The sequence below is a fragment of the Vespula vulgaris genome, chromosome 12, assembly GCF_905475345.1.
Source record: "Vespula vulgaris chromosome 12, iyVesVulg1.1, whole genome shotgun sequence".
NCBI classification, from domain to species: domain Eukaryota; kingdom Metazoa; phylum Arthropoda; class Insecta; order Hymenoptera; family Vespidae; genus Vespula; species Vespula vulgaris.
In genome coordinates, this window is record NC_066597.1 from 664,105 (window position 1) to 689,826 (window position 25,722).

The 25,722-nt window shown below is 40.4% G+C and overlaps 1 protein-coding gene across 13 annotated transcripts in view; it reads left to right on the forward strand.

Annotated features, from left to right (window-relative positions):
- The window catches only part of LOC127068046 (beta-1,4-N-acetylgalactosaminyltransferase bre-4-like), a 69,278-nt gene that overhangs the window by 13,604 nt on the left and 29,952 nt on the right, over window positions 1–25,722 (forward strand). For 5 of the 13 annotated variants that reach the window (XM_051003663.1, XM_051003652.1, XM_051003654.1 and 2 more), the window contains 3 exons: window positions 7,387–7,463; window positions 11,954–12,319; window positions 22,948–23,021. In XM_051003663.1, coding sequence (XP_050859620.1) covers window positions 22,996–23,021 — 26 coding nt within the window. In that variant the 5' untranslated portion in view covers window positions 7,387–7,463; window positions 11,954–12,319; window positions 22,948–22,995. Of the gene's footprint in view, window positions 1–7,386; window positions 7,464–10,356; window positions 10,375–11,953; window positions 12,320–17,108; window positions 17,369–22,947; window positions 23,022–25,722 lie in introns of those variants that run through there. The other 8 variants (XM_051003662.1, XM_051003653.1, XM_051003659.1 and 5 more) reach the window with 7 other exon arrangements.

Consider the following 25,722-nt stretch of genomic DNA (forward strand, 5'->3'; position numbering starts at 1 on the left):
GCACTGATCACTATTCATTGTATTATATATATGATATATGTATCGTTACGTATGTAGGACTTACTTTTATCGAAGCTCTTTTGAACGTTACTTCGCGTTAACTTCTCTCTCTTTCTCCCTCTCCCTTTAACAGAAACGCTGGATCGTTATCACATCGCTACGACTTTGGTGATTAGAGTACAAGAGCATTGGTACGTGTCAATCCTAGTCGTCGCTCTCTCTCTCGCTCTTTCTCTCTCTTTCTCTCTCGTAGTATAACGTCTATGATTCTTGCCGAGCATGCCCTAATGAAAGCATAAAGAGGGATTGAGATGAAATTACGCAGAAGCTATGTTTCTCCTTGAGTGCCTTTCCTAGTATATTCTACGATTGTTAATACTATCATCGCTTTATATTAACTACGAATATACATTTACGAGAGACCTGTCATATCGCACAGCTCGTGATTATTAATTAGAAATAATTGACGCGTCGATTGGCACGAGATTTTATCGAATTTTTCTGTATTTTTTTTTCTTTTTTTTTTCTTCTTTCTTTTCCTACGACAGATAGACGGACGTAATGATAAAAGTACATGTGAAATTTATTCCCTGCGATCAAAGTGTCACCAAAGATCGTTTTATTAAAAATTTCAGATATATCGTAAAAAAGAGAGAAGAAATCTATCGATATAATTCGTTAAACGAACTAGAAGTTTTTGAAACGGTAGAAAAGCTTGGTTTGCCTATCTCTAAAAGTCTCATCAATCACCTGGAAATTGCAATCGTTTCGCCATTTCCGCGACAGCGAGCCGGGAGAATTGTAGGCGCGTGAAATCGTTTTCGTTTCGAAAATTTATTGAGCCAGGAACAACGATGATAACGACTACGACGATGGCGCGATTCGTTTATGGACCATTTTTTGCTTCGAATAAAATGTTGTCTCTCTCTCTCTCTCTGTTCGTCCGTCTGTCTGTCTGCATACGCGTTCAAGTGTCGAATACCTCATGAGCAATTAGTATCAGTGACGTTCGACCTTCTCGCATATTTATAATCGTCTGCACGAAGACGCGGAGGAGCCAACGACGCGTGGAAATTTGAATAATCAGTCTCGGTCGCGTGGCACACACAACGCATACGCGTAGTCTCATCCTATGGATTATCTCTCTTCTCGTTTGAGTCACTCTATTCGTCTCTTGGAAAATTTCATTTCGCAACTTGCACCGACGTCTAACGAGCTTTCAGACTTGACGAAGATGAGATCAGAATATTAGATTAAATGTTTGAATTTTGAAAGAGTGTCTATCTGATTATCGAAATTTCAAATAAGACATTAGAATTTCTCGACATTATCGAAACGAAGGGTTGTTGCGTAACAGTTCCTACAAGTTTCTCCGTACTTTTGGAACATTAACGCTCGGAACAACCCTCCTTCGACGTACATGTGTTGCTTTGAGAGAGACGGGGAGAGAGAGAGAGAGAGAGAGAGAGAGAGAGAGAGAAGATAACTCTGCTAACTACATTACGTTAAAAGTCTCGTTAAACGTGCAGCGAGTTAACCATTAATTAATGTACCGTCCGAACAACTCATCGGCTTTCGCGTCGCACGTACTACGAAAGCTTGCAAACTTTCCAGGCTTGTTAGTTGGCTTAATCTTATAAATGTACAACTTTTTTGTTGTATATCTCGGGATGTCACTGTTAACTGAAAATGTTGGACGATCTTGTCAAAGTTTTGTCGCATTAATATTAAGAATTTCCAACGTCGAATAATAACCCATCGAACGGGTTTTTATAAAAATTACCAAGATCAGCCGAGTTAGATAGAAGGAGCTCGATGAGATAGAGAACAATACGAGACTTTCTTCATTCTCGTTCGAGCTTACGTATAAGTCCTTTGTTCTACTTTTTACGGAAACCCTTAAAAGCAGGAAACGCGGAGAAAACTGTCTCTCTCTCTCTTTCTCTTTCTCTTTCTCTTTCTCTTTCTCTCTTTTTATTTCTCTCATCGTTCAACACGTTGCGAAGCACACAAAATATTCCATGGAAAGCGCGTGTAATTTTTGGACTTTTTCCAGTCGAATAGGACGAGCGAGAGTCCAAATGAGAGCTAATAACAAAAAAAAAAAAAAAAAAAAAAAAAAAAAAAAAAAAAAAAAAAAAAAAAAAACTGGGGAATACGTACAACTAGAATACTTTGAACATATATTCGTCCGCAACATTACGTATCTTGATAAAAAGTAATCGTATTGTATTAGATCGAAAAATTGTTATTAGACACTATTTATTCTTTCTCCATTGCAGCGTGTTTCTAATAGTAACGATTTTTCAAATTGTCGAGTCGAGAAATAGAAAGAGGGGAAAAAGGATACGTGTGGAAGAAAAGGAAAGAAGATAGAGAACAAGGGTAGCCTGACGAAAGCTTCAGGGGGTTGGAAATTAATCCAGCTCGTGCTGTGAGTAGTCTCCGTATGCGATTCTCGACCCTTCGTCAACCCTTTGCTCTTACATTCCTTTCATTTCCTCTCTTTCTTTCTCTCTCATTCTCTCTCTCTCTCTCTCTCTCTCTCTCTTTCTCTCTATATCTCCTTCCATTTCTGGGATTTCAAGCTCGGGTATAATCCACGTATTCGTCTGTTCATTCTGGTATAATCCACTGACAAAAGACGCGTTAAAAAGCACGAACACGTATGCAATTTTGATATTTCAGATGCAGATGATTTCGAGAGAGAGAGAGAGAGAGACAGAGAGAGAGACAGAGAGAGAGAGAGAGAGAGAGAGAGAGAGAGAGAGAGAGAGAGAGAGAGAGAGAGAGAAAACAAATATTGACATTTGTATATTTCGAAATGCATAATAATAGAATGTTGTTGTATAGATTACATCGACGATGTAATTTTAGCAAAGGAAAACTACGAGCCAATTTTGTACTATTCGTTCTCATTTTCGCGAACTCGTCGAGTTCGGTTTTAAACGTCTGTTGGTCAGCCAAATTGGAGGGCGAACGGGAGAGGAAGGGAAAAACGGAATCGTCGGCATTGATGCTCGTAAAGGTCGATCGATTTCCCACCTGGACGTCGTCCAAATTCGAGACATCGACGAAAATGGATTCGCTCCTCTCTCGCGTAAGTACGCGACGCTCTTCGAAGTCCTCTATTTTATCGGTCTGGTTTTAGCTCGAGGGATAGCTACGAAAAAGAGAGTAAGGGAAAGAGAGAGACAGAGAGAGAGAGAGAGAGAGAGAGAGAGAGAGGAGAAAGGAAAAGAAGGAACGTATAAAAAGAAATTCCTATTCTCGTGTGTTATTTGCAGCTGCTTCCGTTAAAAGCAAGGGACGTTTAAACGAAAAATCTCTTTTTTGTTTTACGCTATTTCTCGTACATATTTACACAGATATATCGCATAGATAAGTATTTCAATCGGATTTCGAAATATTTCCATTCGACGGAAATTTACGTCAAGGTTGTTCAACTCGATAGTAATAAGTACCGATAAATTGCGTGCGGAACGACACTTCAACGTAACAAAGCAATAGCTTCTTGTCGTATTTAAATGCCGAGAAATTAACTTTGACCAACCATCTATATTGGGCTTTCTAAGCAGAGATATATCGAAGTATTTAATATTTCGTATATATAAGAGTTGGTTTAATGAACCGGCAAAGTAATTGGATTCGATCGCATAATCGCTCGATGCTGCGCAACCTAAATTCTAAGTATGGAGAAACACGCGACTCTCTCTTCGTGGAATATAATGAAATAGGTACTTCTCCTTTTTTTTTTCTTCGTTTATCTTTTCCTTCCTTTTTTTCTTTTTTTTTCCTTTTTTTTTCTTTCTCGTCAGCGTACTATTATTCATCGTAAGATATAAATTTTTTTTTTTCGTAATTGATAAAAGCCATAACACTTTATGTAGCTTATCTAATAACAAATGCTACGGCAAAAAACGTTATCGGATTTTTATTCAATTCCTAACACTCGAGAGATATGAATATTTTTCTATTATTTAATATATCTGACAATTGAAGAGAAATCTCAACGATTCTGTTTCTCTCTCTCTCTCTCTCTCTCTCTCTCTCTCTCTCTCTCTCTTTCTCCTTCTCTCTTTCTATTAGCTTTAGAAATGGATCGAATGGAATCGTCGGTATGGAATTGAGAAAGTTCTCGTATTCTGCCAAAAACGGCATCATTTTGCGTTAGTTCGGAGAACGTACCGAGCTCGACCTCGACCTCGGATAATCGTAGATCCTTTCTCCTTGGGCTTTATTACCCGATAAACTACGTTTCGTTCCGTACGGAAGGAAATGGCAAAAAGGAATGAGAAAAAGAAGAAGAAGAAAAACGAAAAGAAATCTAAAAGAGGAGAATCGAAGTACTATCTACGACTATAATACGTAGGTTTTTTCTCGAAAATATTATTTATTCTCTTTCCTCCTTTCTCTCTCTCTTTCTCTGTTTCTTTTTTTCTTGCATTTTTTATTCAGTGAAATGAGAGAAGGAAGGAAGATGAAAAAAAAAAAGAAACGAACCACAAGCCGTTCTCTCGGTAAGAGAGGTCAGGAGGATGGTAGTCACGAGTCGTGGAGTATAAAAGTCCTACGGTGAGGGCGAGGGTGCTCGTAAATCAGGGGGAGGATGCCTCTCCGAGTCATAATTTATCGTTGTCGAGCTTCCGAAAACAACGAGCCTCGTTGTTTCGTAAGGGATCCCTTCGTCCGAAGCACCAAGTTTAATTGAAGTTCCGAGAGGATAATGTTGCAGGATATCGAGGAAACTAGGTAATAGAGAGAGAGAGAGAGAGAGAGAGAGAGAGAGAGAGAGAGAGAGAGAGAGAGAGAGAGAGAGAGAGAGAGAAAAATGATAAAATATTCTCAAGGGTCTTAATTCGACGCGAACGAGATCGTGTAAAAGGAATTCGACAATTAATAAAATTACTGATTGAATATCTTAATTGTTTTAGGTTAATAATTTCTTTTTCTTTTTCCTTTTTGTTCTTTTTTGTTATGCATAAAAAATATGTCACAGCTGCGAGAAGAGAGTAATAAAATGTATTTTCTCTTCCGTTTTATTTTTAATTCAGTAGTATTACTTAATTTTTTATTTTTTAATTACTTAGTTACTTAATATTTTATTTTTAATTTTTCATTTTTAATTATTTTATTCTTTGATCGATACAATGCGTTTATTACGTCACGTCAGTATGCACCTTATCTGTAACGTTGTCGTCCTTCAAGGTGTATTGTTTTTAACACGTTGAGAAGATATATGACTAACCTTAATGTCGGAAAAAGATAGATGGATAGATAAAGTTAAAAGAGCGACCGAGAGAGGGGAGAGAGAGAGAGAGAGAGAGGATATCGTTGGTGGTCGACGTCTGGTACATAACATACAATTCAATTTATATGCAGCGTATCGAGCGTGCTCTTCATTATTCAAAACTCTATGGTGGAAGTTAAAAATTGTGCGGGACACTTTAAGTGGAAAAAGTTTCAACGCGAACATGGCTCGTATATAGAATGTACATATATAAACGCTCGCATTGGGAGGAAACGATAAAGTTTTCTTAGAAAATAAAAGGGAGATGATTGATAGGCTTATCTCGTGTCCGTCTTTTATGACGTTATCCACTTTGTATTCATCGCATCAAGCCGTTCGTATGGTATCGTTCATCACGATTCTCCTTCGAACATCTGCCAACGTTTCGTGTAGTCTTCTATCGATGAATTTACGTTTTTAAAAATCTTCTCGTAGGAAATCCTTTTATTGATTTTTCGCGTCGATAATTATCGAAAAAATCTCCGTCGCGAAGAACGTTTTCTCTGTGACATTAGCTTCCTTTTTTCTACGGTAGCTCGTTTGCTAGCAGTCGTCGTCCCCCGTTGTAGACAGACGATTCGAGCCAAAGCCGAGTCGAGCCAAGCAGAGACGATACGAAGGCAATAATACCATTGAAAATACGATTCTGTCAGAGATTTTCCTGGCCTTTTCTCTTCTCTATCCGATAGCTACCTTGCACCGTTCACCTCTACTATTATCCGGTTCATATCCGCCTTATTATAGTTCTTCTTCGTATCCTAGTTTGTAGTTTGCGCGTGTGTAGTAAACGCGCACCGTACATCATCCACCGTGAGTTAGAATTCTCTACGAGATAATAAAAGCATTTTGTTCTCGTCGAGCGGCAACGAGCACTTGATCGCCCATCCCTTAACTTTTCTATCCCTGCCGGCTAATTATACGAGTTCGAAAGTCATGAATTATGAAGGATATCCTCGTAATTGTTCACCGAGGCGTGTCTTCTCATTCATTCGTCCGCTCGTGTTCGTTCGTTCATTCATTTTTCTTCTCTTTAATTTTGTCCTCCTTTTTTTTCTTTTTCTACCTTTTTTGTGTATCTTCTTTTTTTAAGTTTTAATTCGAGTTGTTGCAAACTCACGACAACGTACTCGAGCATGCGAGTTAGAGAAAGAAAGATAGAGATCGAGAGAGAGAGAGAGAGAGAGAGAGAGAGATGGAACGGAATAAAAGAGAGAGGAACGATATCATTAAATCGGGCTCGAGCAAAATTGCTTTTTGCAGGGCGTCGCGCGAAAGGAACCGAGTCCGACCACGACCCTCTTCTTTCTCAAACCGAGCACATTTTTGTCCCTTTCTTTCCTCCTCTCACTTTTTCCTTCCTTCCACTTTTCCTTCCATCCATCTATCCTTCCTTCCTTCCTTCCTTCCTTCCTTCATTATCGAGCTTATTTTTGCGCCAAGTCGGTGACGCGCGCTCGTTGTAAGCTTGCGTATTAAGCTCTCGTATTGCGAAAACGAGAGACTCTAATCGTTTCGTTCCAGGCTTCTAACCGAGAAAGAGAGGTCTTGAGAAAACTCGTTCTCTCGTATTCTCTTGTTTATTACTTAAGAGGAGAAAAGATGGAAATATTTTTATTATCATTATAATTATAATAATAATAATAATAATAATTATTATTATTATAATTGTCATTAGCGATATTACGAGACTACGACAAAATATTTTATTATCGATTTTATTCTCCTCCTCTTCACTTTCCTCCTTTTATGTTTTTATGTTATCATGCTCGCAAAGAGCACATAATACTTATTATTATTATTAATGTTATTATATCCGCGAGAGCAAAGCGATGGCAATTTATTTTATTATCGATAACCGCGACGATAGGTGGGGAAAAAACGAGATATAATTTTTGTCCTATATTCTTTTCTCTTTTTTCTTTTTTTTTTTTCTTCGCCTTCACCGTATCCGATATTTATCGCGTTAATAAAGCGAATGACATAGAACTTATAAACACACATACACACACACACACACCAACGCGCGTAAATAGGTATGTCTTTCTATGTTTACGCGTTCATCGTGTAATTCTTTGTGGTTTTTTTTTCTGTTTCAGAAGAGTAGAAAAAGAGAGAGAGAGAGAGAGGTGTACTTTATTGGCAAAGACTGCTGGATTGTTTACTTTGACGACGAGTAAGTTTTTCTTTTCCCCTACATCCGTGTTTTGTTACGCTCGTACATATACACAGACTCGTATATCATATATTCGATATAGTTTGTTATCGCGCCTTAGCAGAAAAAACTTTATCTCCCGTTGTTCCTGCATAATTAAGATAGTAGTCGAGTAGTCTGCTCGGTTCTCAATGCTCCACGTTCCTTACGTTCTTTTTTTCTCCATTTCTCATTCTCCGTGACGTACTGTTAATAGAAAATAGAGCGGAGACCACTTTTACGCGTTATCGCATAAAACCATTGAAACGATAGCTTTGTTATGCTATACAACGCTATATTTTACGAGCGTCTGGAAGATACGTCACCGAAGACTGTAGGAAGAAACAGTACTCCGATAAAATTAATAACGATCCAGCGAATTTTATAAAGAGGAAAGAAAATTTGATGAGACGCGTTTGTTGTTATTGTACGTGTATGTGATATATATGTTTCTTTATGTGTCTACGAGAGAGAGAGAGAAAGATGCTTGAAGATTCTTTTATATACGTTTATGTGTGTGAGACAGAGAGAAAGGATCTTGAAAGAAAATTGACGAGTAGGAAGAAAATTCTCTTCTTCTCGATAGGCGATTTTCCCAGAGAAAAAAAGAGAGGGAGAGAGAGAGAGAGAGAGATAGAGAGAAAAAGGATGGCCGAGTAATCCCAGTTCGAATCTCAGGTGGATCTCGACGTCTTTGCTCCATTACGTTCGACTGCGGCCCGTTCCACTGAAAAGAAAAGACGATTGATACGAAATACTCCATAAGAATCCAATCTCAGAAATGGCAAGAGGCAAAGTTCACTCGGTGTGTTGGACCTACCAGAAATAGTAGCATAAAAGTAGTAACAGTAATACCGATCGCTTTCCTCCTCCATCGACTAACTTTCTTGCACGCTTTTTCTCGACTTCTCCTTTATTTTCTTACATCTTTACTTTTTCTTCCTTTTCCTCTTGCTTTCTCCTTCTTCATCGAAGAAAGCTTTCGATTGGATTTAGAATTGGCTTCTCTTCTACTTTCTTTCCTTTTTTTCTTTCTCTTTTTTTCTTTCTTTTTTTAACTTCATTTCCTCTCTCTCTCTCTCTCCCTCCCTGCCCTCTCTTTATTTATCTATCTCACTTTTTTCTCTTCGTTTTTATCGTTTTTCGAACGATCAGACTTCGTTTTCCAGTTTGACGATTTTTCCAAGTTTACCAACATTATTCTTCTTTAAACGGTTCGAAGGGAAGTGATATTTTAGAAACGAGATTCGCGCGCGAGATTCCCCTCGATGGAGAGAAAAGGAAAACGAAAGGACACGTTTCTACCTTCTCTCGAGCTTAACTCGATCCATTATTTATGCTGTGAACACGTCCACGCATACAAGCGTAGGAATGGAATATTGTATGGAACCGTGCTACACACGCGCGCACGCTCGCTTCGACGATCCACTCTCCGTATCGCGATCATTCGGACGCACAGATCGCATTTCCCGGTAATTCGTCGTTTCCTTCATTTTCTCCTTCCCTCTTCGCGACACGGTGCCCTGTATATTCCAGTTGCATGCACACACAGATCTACGCGTGACTCGATGACATATTACATATATACAGAGTGCATCATCCTACTACGTCAGGGCCGCATTCGACACACGCGATAAAATGGATTTCTCTTATTTTTATCGAGAAACGACATACCTTCCGAATGTTTCCATCTCGTCTACGTTGCTTTCAATTTTTCCTTCCGAGAGATCTGGGATTTTTCCCGTCTTTTTCATTTTCCCTTTTCCCCTTTTTTCTTCCGTTTCTTTTCTTTTCTATTCTTTCCTTTTCTTTTCTCTCCTCTCTTTGGTTTTCTACTTTCTTTTTTATATGAGAAGAAGAGGAGGAAAATGAAAGATCTCTCTGGCGTATGCACGCGTCGTTTGCGCGTATAGACGAGGAGTTACTCGAAAAATGATAGCTCGATTCGAAGAGAATAATGCTGGAACTGTGCTTTTCGAGCTCGTCGATGCGCGCACGAGCGTCGTTCTATTAAATCGAGTCGATCTTTAAATTTATCGACCACCTACGAAAAGATATTCCGTGAGTGTGTACGTATCGCGTAATATCTTGTTCGATATCGATGGACGAGAGAAAATATGTATACGTGTACGTGTGTCTATATATCTGTCGGAGATCTCGGCATGCCCTGTATACGTAGGATGAATGGTGCAACTCTATTTGGACGGTTAGCTCGTGCAATTGTGCTCGTGCATTCGGAGGATACGTGCAATTTGAGATAATGTCGTTTCTCGTAGAGTCGTGCTCGTAACGTCGACTTGCACGACGTTACACTCGTATTACGATTCTCTTCTCCTAGCTCCTACTGCATGTAGATGTATATCTTTCTTTTATTCTACCATTGCATTGAAAATTGGAGTGAACATCGTCGATTATCTTTTCTAATCTAATCGAACGCGATGGTAATTACACAGCGAATGTATTATCTTTCGGAACGTATATATGAGATATCAATGGTCACGTAAAATCTATGTTCGAGCGTACTGAGAGTGTAATATATATATATATATTTTTCTAATTTCTTTTTTGTTCCTTTTCGATAGAAATCGTTAAGGACACGTATCAAGGGAGAGACTAATTATTTCCGTACTCCTTATCGCTCGCGTATCTTATCTCTCGCGTTTAGCTTGACGCAGAACGGTCGATAACTTTACGCGGAGACGTCGTCACCGTGAAACGAATTTTAAAGCCGAACGATTATATAGAATAAAATTACAGCGTGAAAGGGGCGCTTGCGAAGGTTGGAAGGGTTTGGTTCTACGTGTCGTCGCGACTTGGAAGGTGTCCAGAAATCGAAGAAAACAGGGTGGGGGATGAAATCGAAGGAAGGATGCGCGGGCACTGCGTTCTCAAGGTATACCTCGGAGCATGTATCATAAGCGAACGTTCACACGGCCCTGAGAAACAAATTACACGTACGACCTAGCTTCTGACCACCGCCGGGTGGCACGCAAGTTAATCCGATCCGTGGCAACTCTATTCCCTTGGAGAAACCGCGCGTTCTCTTCCAACTTCCTCTCGGAGTAATTGCAACGTGACTCCGACGACCCTTTTCAAAATTACTTTCGAATCTTGCAAAATTCTCTTTAGAAACGAGCCATTTAGACAAAGACATTTTTCCTTCTCAAACCGATTTTCTCTCCGATCGAGCATAGATTTTATTTATTATTTATCACGGGCGGTCGGTCGGTCCTACAATTTTCTTTCTTTTTTTTTTTTTCCATACACGCGTATACAGCAACGGAGAAAGAGAAAAAAGCATCGCTAATCCATCGACGATTGGCTCTTTGATTTCCTATTTTCGTCCTGTCCTCGCGCCATAAACGAAAACGTTCGACGATCTTTTTAAGACGTCGTTCTAGCTCTCACCTCCGACATTTCTCCTGGGTCAACTCTTTCTATTAAAGATTGAAAGACTTTATCTCGGTCGGACGGATAAATAGTAAGATAGTACGTAGAGGTTTTTTAAATGAACTTTATCGTACTTTTAGATACACGACCTCTCTCAGTTTTAATTTCGTTTTCAATATCTCGCCAAGGTTCCGTCTCCCCTTTCGACTTTCGCACTCAACCTTTCTCGTGCTCGTTACAAATGGTATTCGGGATCGCGTTGAATGAAGTTCAACCCCCGAGGGAACTCGACGGCTGCTCGTTAATAAGGCCATCCGTTAAAGTCCTTGTACTTTTAGGGCACGTTGATCGGGAGGAAGAGGAAACGAAAGCGAGGCCACGATCGATCGAAAAAAACCGAAAGAAAATTCATCGATTTTACGACAATTTTTCAAACAGAAGTTTTTTTTTCTTTTTATTTCGTTTCCCAAGATTTGCGAAAATATTTCCAACTATTTTCTCTTCTATCTCTCTCTCTCTCTTTCCCTCTCTCGCGTGTTCGAAAGATTCCAAAGGTAGTCGGGAAACGTTTAGGGCATTTATCGTGACTTCAAAACGTTCCTAAAGGATGATTGAAATCCAATACGGATTCGAAAGACGTTTCTACGTTTCGTATACTCGAGGAAATTCCTTCAGGCTGCTATGCGAAAAAGAAAGAGAGAGAGAGAAATAGATAGAAAAGTTTTCTTATCGTTCTCGAACGGATAGCTCGTATAATCTCGAGTTCATTGGTCGAAATGTTTTCCAAGTAGTTTTCAGTTACGTCCTCTTTGCCGTTTCCTCTTCTTTCTCGAAAATGAGATTACGTTTCCGGCATATATCGAGTTCATATCGCGGTTACTTCTTTCGCGCGTGTTTTCCTTTGGAACAACTTTGGATTACGTTTCGGGATTCAAAGTCTTCGTCATTTTTATTTGCTCGTTCGTTAGTCATTAGTCGTTGAATGTAAACGTTCGTTCTTATGCAGTATCGAGTATTTCTTCTCGAGTTTTCATTTTGACAGGAGTTTACGAGCTCTCGCAATATTATTTTTCTTTTTCCAGGCTCGAAAGAAATTTTTACGAGCGAGACTAGCGTGCGAGGAACTCGGAGAGGAGTAGGAGACTGAGGAGAGAGAGTGAAAAAAAAGAGATTCGAGAAGAAAAGTACGAAGGAAGAAAACAATAGATTTTCGAAGCGAGTGAAGAGGAGGAAGACTAGCAAGGAGAAGAAATTTTACGAGGAGCTCTTCTCGTGTATACAGATCGTTCGCTATAAAGTTCTTCATAAATTCTGGATGATTTATGAGCGTTCCACCGATCGATACATAGGCGTGGAAGAGGACAAAGAGAGAAGAGCGCGAAACGTCCTAGCTATGGTGTAAAAGAGGAACGAAGGTGGAGAAAGAAAGAGAGAAGAGAGAAAAAAAAGTAGGTATCTATCCATCGGTGGTTTTGCACCGGCAGCCTCGTGCGACGGATTGTGTGTATGATGGATCGTAATTACCGTGTCGACGCCCGTGTCATATTCCTCTCTGCCCCCTCCTTTCTACCGTTCCCGCCATTTTTCCGCTCCTTGCCTCCTGGCAAAAGAACTTTTTTTTTCGGGTTTTAGAAAAGTAGACACCTTCCGTTCGGCTCCGACAATTTTTCGAGATTCGTGGAAACGTTAGAGGTCGACGTGAATTTTTTCTCCTGTTTCTTTCTTTTTTTTTCTTTTTCTTTTATTCCTCTTTTTCTTGTTTTCTCCCCCTCGCTCGTTTTTACTCGCTTAGCAGCAATTAGCGGGATCCTTCTCGTGCTTTGCTAATCGGGAGATTAAACGTTTCTCTACTGCTCGTTATAACTTCACGAGCGAAGAGTAAAAGATCTTATTACTTTCTGTCTCTTTCTCGCTTTCTTCCTCTTTTCTTTTTGTTTCTCTTGAGAGTCTCTTTATTCCGGAGATGATGACTTCCCAGTGAAATTTCCGGACAGCTTTCTTAGACTCTTCTCAGATCGTTCGTATAATTAATCTCTAACCATTTTGTAATTAACCGAGTCGAGGTTTTACTTTTTGATTGGATTTTCCTGTTTCGGGAAGAAAGAGAAAAAGAACTTGAGACTCCGTCTAGCTCCGTCTTATTAATCTTATTTTTCATTTCGGTATAATCGGAGAAAGGCAATTAAGCCGGTACAATGGCGCGTCAACGCCTTCTCCCGAGGGTATCTTTTTTTTTCGAAGTAGCAGAGTCTTCCTTTTCATTTCCGTCATTCTTGTCGAGAACCAACGTGATTCTTGATTTCCACGTAGTGCAGGAAAAGGCAGAGAAATAGAAAAGAAAGGCTTGTGGCTAAAGAAGAAGAGGAAGAAAGAGAGAGACAGATATATACATATATGTCAACTTACATTTTAATTCGAGGGTCTTCAAAACCCTCGTTTCCACTATGGCTCGCCCTTCGCACCCTTCCTTCTTCCTTCCTTCCTTTCTTTCTTTCTTTTTTCCTCTCTTTCTCCCTCTGCTACCCTCCCTTTCTCGTTTTCGTTCACTTTGTTTCTTCGGTGTCTCTTTAGGTTTCCTGCCCTTCCAGGCAAGTTTACAAACCAACCCTCGAGCACCTTTCTTCGTCTCTACCATCAGTAGAAATTCCCTTTGCGAGTAGAACGAGACACTTTTTCGTCCCACCTCGTATATACTTCCTTCTCTTTCTCTCTCTCTCTCTCTTTTTCTTTTCGTTCTTCGCTCTTTTGTTCAATCTTCCATAACTTTCATCGCAATTTCTTCCATTCCTATGGTCCTCTTATATTCGATCGGATCTTAATGAAGTTTACTCGTCTCTTCGCTTTTTGATTTTAATTTCAGATCGGCCTACTTCTCATCTGGAATCCTTAATTACACGAGATATCCTTGATATCTTCTTTCTTATCGGTCCACTCGAAAGATTCGTTTAAAAGAACTCTCTCTCTCTCTCTCTCTCTCGACGTGTTTCTCTCTCGCTAAGCCGATCTTCTCGTCTTTCCCTGTTTGCCGAGCGTAGCCCTTTTCTTTTTCCTCTTTTGCTTCGAGACTCGCAAAGTTTTCAACATTGAAGAAAGAAAAAAGGAAAAGAGAGGAGAAGGAAAGTGCCGAGTCTTCGGTTTTACTTTTAGTTGAACGGCGGTTGCTCATACCTCTCGAGCAAGAGGAAAAGGGCTCAAAGTAAAGACTCTGTCCTTTTTATCATCTCTCTCTCTCTCTCTCTCTCCCTTCCTCTCTTCTTTTATTCTGCTTCTAATGAAAACTCCAAGAGAAACTATCGGATGCTTCCGTGGAATTCATTAAGATACTCTTAAGTATAGACGAAAGACGAAAACTCGACTTCGTTTCATCGACATTCGTGATTGTGTGATGTCGCGTAATTACGCAAGCGATCGTTATATTCGCGTTAGGCGTTCCTTTTGTCAAAATAAAGATCTCTCTCTCTCTTGCTCGAATTTACTAGGAACTTGATGAGTCTTCCACAGAGTTTTGCTTGTTCACCCTTCCTCGATACCCTGACCCTCTCGAGGAAAAAAGTGCTGACATAGTCGAGACGAGAACACTGCTACTTTGTCCCCTTATACGCTATTCTCCTATTTTTCTGTTATTTCTTTTTTTGTTCCTTTATTCTCTTTTTCTCTCCAGAGTTATATACTTAACATCGGCCGCACGATCGACCTCGTTCCCGACTTCGTTCTTCTCAAAACCTTTAACATTCCTCTTATCTCCATTCTTACTGCGATCGTAGACCGATCTTTTTTTATCATCTTCGTTTCATTTATATCTTACGTTCGTTAGTTCGATAAGAAGGAAAAAAATATGAAGATAGAATTATTTTCTTGGAAGAACGTACCCAAAGCTCTCTGTACATCGTTATCGCTTATATACGTATACATAAGCTCGAAATTCGGGGCGTTTCGTCGAGTGATAAACCGCAATTCGAATCGTGACTTCTCGCGTACCAGTTAATCTTCTAATGGACGTTCCCGTTTCCCAAAGAGCGAACGAACCGAATGGACTGCTTTTCGACTATCGCCAAATGGAGCTATAGTAATCGAGAAATTTGGACTATCGACGATGCGCGGATAATATAGAAATATGAACAAATGATTGCTATCTTTGGGAAAGCGGCGCATTGTGTAGCCTGCGTTCGGTCATAATCGTATACGATTCGGTACCGTGGGAATCGTTGCAAACGATATAAATAGCCTTTTTTTTTTTAGAATTTTATCGCTAAACAGAGCCGACTTTTCAATTTATTTATTCATGCCGCGGATCGAAAACAAACGGATCGAAACGATTAGATCGGTGGAACGGAGAAATTAGCCGAGTAAAAGCGCGAGCCACGTTTAGTAGATATCTCTTACGAAATAACCTAAACCGGTTTTTAGAAAGGAAATCGAGCAGTTGGATGAAAACTCGTACAACGTTAGGCAAACCGGTTCGCTGCGAATCGTGACCGATTAACTTCGCAAGATCCGCTTTTCGCATTGGTATTCATTGATTAGGAAGAAAAAAAAAGTTGGACGTGTACGATACGTTTCGATCTTTGATCGACGATCTATAGCGTGTTTCTTTTTTCTTCTTTTTTAACGGAATAAAAATAGCCTTGCACGAGAAGCTCTCTTCGGCGATATTACCTCGCAGAAAGATTCAGCTTTCCGGTAGATTCGGCACGCTCGACGGGAGAGAGATTTTCTGAGCGTTTTTATCGCTCGTCCTCTTCGATCTTTCGAGCTTCCCATCGTAAAAGTCGATCGTTCGAAGCAAATACAATGTAATTCGTCTCGTAAAAGCTTTTCCTACAAGCCTACTAAAGTCGCCGTTCTCTCTTTCGAAAGTATTCTAATATACCTTTTAAATTTCAACCGAGAGATATCTATGCGAGACGAATGGTACGCTCGTCGGTTCGATTTAACGATCGATGTATGAATGAACGGATGAAACGAACGAACGGTCGTGTTTTCGCGTAGACGTACTTGTATATTCTATTTGTTCGTTTTCCTTTCGATACGTTCGTCGATTAATTCGTTAAAAATATAAGCTCTGCTCGTTTATTGTTTCCTACGAGACGAGAGTCGTTGCCTCGAGTTATTTCGACCTCTCGATCGTCTCGAGAGGCTTCTTCAATGGAATGCCCTCTCTCTCTCTCTCTCTCTCTCTCTCTCTCTCTCTCTCTCTCTCTCTCTCTCTCTCTCTCCCACTTTCTATACGCAATGGCAGAGACGGTAGTCTGACTCATTCATCGGAGTTCGCTTGCGGATCCATGAATGAATGCCTGATTCACGGTTTCGTGTGTATAACGGCGTGCCAACTGCAGCTCGTTGCAGTTCTGCATTCGTATCTACTACTCTAATTGTCCGTTACGTCGATAAACGCGGCATTGTTCGAAATATACTCGAACTCTGCTTAATCTCGATTCTTTGCCTCGAAAATGCGTGTACCGATATAATGCTTGGTAAAAATGAATGGACGGAACGCGTGACGGGTCACGCGTCACGTATCGATTCCGACCACATATCGATATCCTAGAATATAAATCAGCTTTTTATTCGTTGGAAAATTAAACGAATTTTCTTGTTTTTTTCTTTCATTCTTTTTTTTTCCTTTTCTCTCTCCACGATTATGAAAAGGAATAGAAGAAAGGATAGAACTACTTTCCTTTTTTTTTTCTTTTCTTTTCTTTCTGTTCTGTTCTTTTCTCTCGGCATTTCTCCGGTTTAATTAACCGATGGAATCACGGATATTAATTCATGGTGCTGTCGGCGTCTTCCGTTTCTTCGTCCGTCCACTGATATCCGGGAATGAGAGAAAAGAAAAACGGGAGGGCGGAGGTGGATGAGAGAAAAAAAATTGAAAGAGGAAACGATCCATGAACTTTCGTGTCTCCATTGTGTGCGTCTCGTGTCTGCTCGAATTGGTTATTAACTCGACGGCTAGTAGTTCGATGCGAGGAAGGGAGGACGAGGAGAAAATCGATTCGTTAGAAGAAAGCAAGAGAGAGAGAGAGAGAGAGAGAGAGAGAGAGAGAGAGAGAGAGAGAGAAGGTAAAGAAAGAAAGCCTGAAGTATTATGATTTCATTGTATGTCTGTCAAGGGACTTACGGTTAATAAAAATTAAGATTCTAAACCGGTAGCGAAGATTTTTTTCAAGCATATCTTTTTTTACTCTCTTTCTCTCTCTCTCTCTCTCTATATATATATATATATGTTACTGACAGATTACACCTCGAGTTTCTTTTCGATGGACTTAAATCGACTTGGGCGTGCATTACGAGTCGACCGTATCGTAAAAAGAATATAAAAGGCTGAGGTGGTAAAGCGGAAGAAGAAAAAGAAAAAGCAAAAGCAAAAAAAGAAAGAAAGAAAGAAGGGTGGAAAGAAAAGGACCGAGTCGCGAGGGCTTCTCCATGGCTGAAACTTTCCCACTGAAGGCTTGCACGATACCAACGATTTTAAGAGAGAGAGAAAAGAATCAAGAGTACGTAGTATGCTTTCTCGAGAACGATTTTGCACGACAACGGAAGGCAAACTGCAAGTGTTGGTTGCTTCGCTGACTAGCTTTACGAAGGGAAGGGAGGAACGACGCTAATGCGTCGTCTCTTACTCGTTTCAAACATTCCCTTCCACGAAAAGTTTGCAAACGACATCGTCCCTGCCCCTCGTTCTTTCACGGATTTAAAGAGATCTCGAGCGCATTCGATAAAAGTCGAACCTTATACCGAACCTTATCCATATAATATATTTTCAACGTTAAAGCGTATTCTACTGAATGACGATATTCTTCTCTTTATCTATAACAATAGCGATAGCGATATATACTTCGTTTTGAGAATCGCTATTCACTGTCAGTAAATACAATATCGTCTTATCTGCTTCAAACGCATACGTTATTAAAACTTTAGCATATCGTCGTAAACGATTAAAAATAAAATTCTAGTAAGAAGAGAAGTAAAAAAATGTGTCGCGTAAAATCGAAACGTAAAAAAGGAGCCGACGACTTTGATCGGGGAGTTTTAAAAATCAGCAACGTTTTTGAAGTTACGTCGTAAAAAAAAAAGAAAAGAAAAGAAAAAGAAATATTAGAACGGAGAATTCGCGATGCGCTTAGACTCGATGGAAACGATGGCGCGGTCTCGTTGGCACCAGCTGCGAGATTCTCTCAAAGTTAAAGATTACGAAGGCACATGCCATAGTCTTCGGACTAGCACACTGAAACACTTGGAAACTCTCGATGGTACTCTCGAAGGTGTAACTTCCGCGGTCTCCTAACAATTTACCATGTTAGCGTTGGGAGAGAGAGTTAGGTTGGAACGATCGAAGAAGCCAACGCGTCGTGTCGAGAACACCGCTAGTTTCTAATGTCTTGGATTAGTCTCGCGACGGCATTTGCCGTGTTAATTGTACTTGGAATCGTTATAGTTCGGAATATTATGACTTTCGGTCTCGGGAACGCGCGATATCGTCGTAGAGCGTTTATAGTATTTTCTTCTATCTAAGCTTCCTTATCTCGTATCCTTCGTTCTATTTCCTTTCGTTTCTTTACCGTTTTCTTCCTTTTTATTCTTACGTTTTAATGGTCGGTAGAAAAGACAACAAGTTATACTCGTGATCGGGTTACAGCGATCGATAGAGCAACGTCGAACAATATTAAACCTTGAGATATTTCACTTCTCTAATTCAGACCAGTTTCAGCTCTCTTCTCTCGACATTCGGCATAACTAAGACGTCGTAGATTACTTCGGCTCATTCCGCTTTAACGGGCAAACTTTGAGCGAGTAATCGGTAGTCAAAGTTTTGGAGACGCTTTGCGCAGTGCTAATTGAGATTTCACTATTATTCCCCTACCGCCTCGTGCCTCTCTCTCTCTCTCTCTCTTTCTCTCCTCCGTCATCTCGAATTCGTTCAGCCATGAATAACTTTGAATCATCGAAATATAAATGAGCTTAATCGCGATAAATGAAATTGCGATTTTCTCTGTTACGTTTCCAAGCGTACTTTTTTTTCTCTCTCTCTCTTTCTTTTTTTTATAATCTAAAATGAACGGTCGTATCTTTGCCGTAACCAGAAATCCGTATATTCAAACTGTCGTAATACGTCATACTATATAAATTGTCTTCGGTACCTTTGAATTTTCAGCGACGGGATATTAATAGGACTAAGGTAAATTACTACTCCTTTGACCGGAGAGAGAACGTCGAGTTGAGTTGACATGAGTAATGTCCAACCTTCTGTCGTCTCTTTCTCTTTCGTTCCCTATCGAACTATCCTTTGGACGTTTGCTAAAATATTAACCGATAACTACGTAGTAGAGAGAGAAAGAGAAAGAGAAAGAGAGATCATGTTAGCTAGGGCACTCGTTACGTCGTATGAATGGAGCAGTTTCTTTGTCGTGAGAATAGAGAGAGAGAGAGAGAGAGACCGCGAGCGAGAGAGAAAGAGAAAGAGAAAGGGGAGTATATATTAATGGAGGTACTTGAAACTCTGAGCTATTTGGTTTTGATTAATTCAATGCAAACACTCCGACAAGGGACGAAAGGGAGGGAAGGGAACGACGAGTAAAGTTTCCTTTTCTAACGACGAAGTAATCATTTGCAATCAGCAGGCATTCGACAGTCCTTTAGGAGACAGATTACGTAGAGTTTGGCTTGAATGAACGTCGAATGAATCCTCTTGCTTGCATTATGTATATATAGATAATCGGTGTGCTTTCCCATCTGCCTATGTCTGGGTACTCTATCTCCATCTCTCTCCCTGTCATTACACAAAGCTCCGACCTGCACTTCGGTAAATCCTCGAAACGCAAGCTAGTTTGCATTCTCTTCGACTTCGAAACGAGTCCGCCAGCGAAGGAGGAAGAACGGTTAAATAATGGAGGGTATTATTCCGGCGAAGCAATCGTTCTGACGTTAACGAGTGCGAAAGAACAAGAACGATCTTAGAGGGCAAAGCTTACGAGGGATCACGACTGTCTTTCTTTTTCTCTTTCCTGCTCGTGCCAAAAGTCGAATGTTTTTAATGATTAATCGTTCTCTCTCTCTCTCTCTCTCTCTCTCGTTCTCTCTGTCACGTTTTTGCAAATATTTTCTCGCTGGTTCGTACCTTGCTAGTAAAATAGATAGGTAGGTAGAGTGGATAGGAAGGTCTAGGAAACCTCATCGATGCGAACACAAATCCAGCAGGAGAGTTGATCCAATTAAAATGTCGCTACGACATCGGTGAATAAGTCATTCTTTCGACGACGAAAGAGACAAAGAGAAATAGGGAGAGAGAGAGACAGAGACTGGAGCGAAACGAAAAAACAATGGTCAACGCTTTTCGGGCAAAGATAACGGAGGGAAAAGTGAGAGTGGTTCCGGAACGTTACAACGAACAGAGAGAGAATATCCTCGGGGTCTTCCACGGTGATAACGACATTATTTGTCGCATCGTTTATCGTTGAAAACGTCTCCCTTTTCCTTCGTTTCTCCTTTTTACCCTTCTCGTTCCCTTAGCTCTCTCTCTCTCTCTCTCCTCCTCCCTCCTCCCTCCCTCTCTCCTCTCGTACGCATTCGCTGCCGGCGATAGGAGCGTTAAATCACGAGAACCGCGTTGCGAGCTGGCCTAGCCAAAGCAACAGAATCATTTGTCAAGGGACAGAATAAAGTTGCCAGCTCGTAAAGATTATCAAACCAACCGTATCGTCCTCTTTTCCTTTCTTCCCCTGCTCCACTCTCCTTCCTCTTTTTTCTTTCTTTTTTTTTTACTCTCTATTTTTTATCCTCTGTAACAATCCGACCAACCGATGCAACACCTCCGCGTATCGTATGTACGCCTGAGAGTTTTTACGAATTTGGCTAAGCGTGCTTGACACAATTAACGCGCTTCTCGTAACTGTGGCGCGTAGCTATAAAATCGTTTCGAATAATGTCAAAAACACCTTGGAGATCTTTCTCGTTTGTTCGAAGCGTATTTTTCGTGTCGTTTTTCCTTTTTGTAGGAGATCGGACGGTAACTAACAGTAGCTTTGGGATTTCGTTGATGCGAAACGCTTTTATTGCGTCTCGTCGTTCGTAATACTCGCTTCTATCGGCTTTCACCGTTTCTCTCTCGAATTTCGGATATGAAAGGGAGGGATGTTTTCGCTTCCTCTCTCTCTCTCTCTCTCTTTCTCTCTCGCTGTGCAAAAGCAAGGCGAAGTCGAGTTGGACGCGTTATATGCAAAGTGTGAGTTTGCTTTGGGGTTTGTATAATTTCCATGCTCGGTTCGATTATTTTCCATGGGGAAACGAGAAATGTAAAGATTCGTACCACGGGACAACGTTTCTATAGAAAATAACGTTTAATCTCGATCAACGTAATCTCTCTCTCTCTCTCTCTCTCTCTCTCTTTTTATCTATATATATATATATCCATCCATTTATCTTTATTTATATTAATGCATATATTTATTGGATATATCTCCTGCAATATTGATATTTTTAGTGAAAAGAGAATATCCCGAGTCTCTTCCCATTCATTCATTTGTTCTTTTTTAATCGCAAACTGCAGAGAAACGTTTGCGAATTTATCGATTTTCCCATACAATTCGTCCGCCTCGAAAGTCAGCCAATATTCGCTAGGAGACGAAAGGACGTATACGAATTTTTTTATCGAAAGCAAACAAAGACGCGAGTGTGTGTATGTGTGCGTGTGCATATATATATATCGTTGGGTAGTCAGAGGACAATTTTGTAGCAGTGATTCATAGTCAGGAGATTGGGAATAACGTTGGAAGCACACCGGTCAGAGATATCTCCTGCGTTGGAGCGTGCAAATTCGGCTTTTGGTATCTCTGCCGATTCCTCCCTTCTCTTCTCCTCCCTTCTCTTCTCTTCTCTTCGCTGCAGTTAGCAACCTCCGTCTCTTCTTCGCACTGACTGGACGTTCGCTTGATATATTACAGGAGCCGTTTATTACCACTGACCGATAATGTTTTGCTTTGTTTCACGGTTGTGCACGGCATCTATCTGGTATTGTCCACTTTGTACCATCGACTAACAAGCTGCGCCAACGATGAACATCACAGAGAGAGAGAGAGGAGAGAGAGAGAGAACGTGTGGTAACTGCACCGGTGACATGTTCGTCATTTATCTTCCTCGACACCTCGATCCGATTTCGATTTATTTTCGAGTATTCCAAGCAAAGATTCTCATTTTTATTCGAAAATATCGTTTCCCCAAACTTCTGCTCTGTCCTGATTATCATGTAAATTATAAATAGGGAAATTTTGAAAAAAAAAAGAAAAGAAAAATCGCTGATACGTGGCATCCACGAAGTACGACGAAAGATAGAGGCTTAAAAAAAATATGATCTCGTTCGTTCCCTTCGAAAGGGTTAACGTTATTAAGCGAATTTTAATTGATTTATTACATTCGATCAAAGAGTCAAGATAAAGGTAAAAGAACGTGAGAAAGACGCCGTAGTCCTCCTATACTTGTTCTTCTCTCGTAAATAGAAAAGTTGGGATCGTGTACTCTCTTCTTCCGTTAATTTGATAAGTCATCACGGTTCGCTGCTTTGCGCACATTCAACGTGCTAGTATTCGCAACGATGTGAGCTTTCCAGTACGCTCCAAGTGAAGCTTAATTAAATAGCGACCAAACATCCTGCCGGAATGTTCCTACCGAGTTATTACGCGCGACCTGTTCTCTCTCTCTCTCTCTCTCTCTCTCTCTCTCTCTCTCTCTCTCTCTCTCTCTCTCGCAAGCAATGCGGTTGCCATGATTTTAATCGGACTAATACAAGGCCCTCACCTCTTGGCGTCCTTTTTTAAATCTAACTATACCTATTTGACCTCATACACTCGCCGTTCTATTTTTGTCGTACAAAGGATGCTAGAATTTTTTTTTATTTTCCTTTTCTTTCTTTCTTTCTTTCCTTTATTTGTTTATTTTTTCTTTTTTTCCTGTTTTTTTTTCTGTTTTTTTTTCTTTTTTTTCTATAGAAGAACGTACGTTTCGTCAGCCTTGCGTAAACGTTTTATTAACGTTTTTTTTTTTAAGATTTTTCTTCATTCTTCTTTTTCTCTTTTTTTTTCAGATGAAAATACGAGAAGGGAGGAGACAACTGTGAGGGCAAACGTGTTTCATGCGAGGCTGTAAGCATAAAAAAAGGTGATACAAACCGTCTTATCTTTTCTATACTCATCGTTCGATATTACGTTCGAATGACGAGGGTCGACAAAGAGTGTATTCCCCGTCCATTATTTTTCTTCTTTCTTTTTTTCTTTTTCCTCCCTTTTTTTTTTAAGACGTTTGCATTTATACATGTCACGGTACTCTTGATAATGTAACGAGGAGCTGTTGAAGACACAGGTTCTTCGGAGACCGTTCTTCGGAAAACTCGATCGTCGAACGTCCATTAAAATTCCAATTTTTTCTCTCTTTCTCACTCTTTCTTCCTCTTCTTTTTTCCTTCCCTTTAACAGGATAGAATCTCCCTCGTAAAACTCGTGAGAATTACACGGGTAATTCCGGTTAAGAGGAAAAGAAAGAAGGAGAGAGAAGCCGATCGTGAGAGGAAGGTAGACAGGAAAATGGCTGAATAAATTATAAATTATTCCGTTCGCACGCGTCGAGTTTTCGCGAAAAATGCTTGGCATTTTAATAGAGGTTGCGGTGGTATTGTGGCAACTTTAATTAAATCATGTTCCATGCTTGAAAGTATAATGTTTTACGTATACCGTGAGTGTAGTATCGCGAGGGTGGAAAGCGGTGGAGGAGGAGGAGGAGGAGGAGGAAGAGGAGGAAGAAGTTGAAACGTAGATAGAATGGTTATAGAAATAGTAACAGAAAACGAAGAAGCAACTTGTCGGAGTTTGTATAAAACGTTAATTGCGAGAGGAACAAAGAATCTCGAGGAAATGTTTGGGCTCTTGTCTGCTGCTCCTCTTGCTTCCTACACACACTCACACACGCACACACATGTACGCGTTTATCTACCTACACGTCCAGAAAAAAATGGCTACGCAAACGTCGTAATTTATTAATTCGAGAGTAACGTGCATCTTAGTCGTCGTCGTCGTCGTCGTCGTCGTCGTCGTAGTGTTTCGTGTTTCGTGAGAAAAGGAGAAGAAAACGAGCCTACTGGACGCTCACTTAATCTCATATCATCGTTACCGCGAAACGAGTTAAGTTACTAACGAGCTCTCCAGCGGAAATAAAGAGATGCGTTTTACGGGTATGCTCGTTTGTGCGCGCGCGAGCGCGTTTGCGTGTGCGCAATTATTCGCGTGCTCGCGAATTTCTTGTAAGATTTTTATACCCTAAGAAATTTATTTGAAAAAGAATGCGGGCTCTTTTGGTGGTTATGTTTCTTTTTTCTTTCTTCTTTCTTTCTTTCAAAATCGTAGGACAAGGAATCGGAGAATTAGCGAATTATCTCAGTATCTAGACAGATCCGATCGCAATGATGCGATTTCGTTTCATCGATTTTTTTTTTTTTTTTTTTTTTTTTTTGTATCAATCTCTATTTCCTTCGATCGGAGAGGGATTCGCTTTTCCATTCTTTTCGAAACGCGTTGGGAAAATGCGTCGATTCTGTCCGACGAATTAATAGAACGTAAATTCGCGTTTGGTCTCGAAGAGCGAACGTTGCTGTTGGCTGTGTTGCTGGTGGTGCTGTTGGTGATGCTACCGGTGGTGCTACCGGTGGTGCTACCGGTGGTGCTGCTACTGGTGCTACCGTTTCTGTCGCTATTGCTGTTGCCATTGCTGGGGTACTGTTGCTGCACGGTGATTGTTATTTCGTGAACGCACGCTCCTGTCGATTTTGTCGACTCGGCCCGACACGCCCCCGGCACTCGTCGAGTGCACACGATTTTCCAACGCGAAGGAAATTTCGTGCGCGTTGCTTGTTTTGTCTCGAGTCTGAAATAAAATCGAACTTTCCAGGGATTTATTTTCATTCGGAAACGAGAACGGAAAGTGTTCGTTTACTGAAAATCTCATTCTTTGAAACTTTTTTTTTTCTCTCCCTCTCTCTGCGTGTGCGCTTTCTTTCTCTTTTAAGTGGAATAAAAAGAAAAATAAGTGAACGGTTAAATAAATAAATAAATAAATAAATATTTTTCCAAGCTTTGAAGGAGAAAAATCTTAAAATCGCAACGTTTTGAAAATGATTTTTTTTCTTTTTCTTTTCAAAAAAGTTTTTCTCTCTGTTTACAGAGCAGAGAGAGAGGGGGGGGGGAGAAGGAGGAAAGGGAGGAAGACATATAAAAGAGGAGAGGTAGAGATGCGTCTCGCGTCGTCCTTCGTCGTACTCTTTCCATCCATCCTTTTCCATTGGTCGGAAGCAAAGCACGAAATTAAACATTCCTACGAGCTTTGATACGTATATTTTCAAGAGGAAAAGGGTGGTTCGTGCGATCGTGTCAGCCGTTCGACGAGGATGAAGCACTAGATGTGAGACGAACGAATGAGAGATATATAGGGCTTGCGAAAGATTCAACACCGACAACCTTTGATATACGCGAGCAAATGGAAGCTCGTTCGTTCGTTCGTTCGTTCGATTCGCACGTTATCAGATACATTATGCCGCGGTTGTGTGCCGTTGTATCGTTCCTAAAGATCCATCGATAAATTCCGATAGGCGCGGAACGAGTGCATTGCTGTTCTAAAAATGCCATTTCTCTCTCTCTCTCTCTCTCTCTCTCTTTCTCAGCGGTATAAATAACGCTAGCGGTAAATCACTCGACCATTTTATCGCGTAGAAATTTCTTGCGTATTTTTTATGAAATGCGAAAAACCCGAATCGATTAATCGAAACACTCTTCTCGTTTCTCTCTCTCTCTCTCTCTCTCTCTCTCATTTTTTC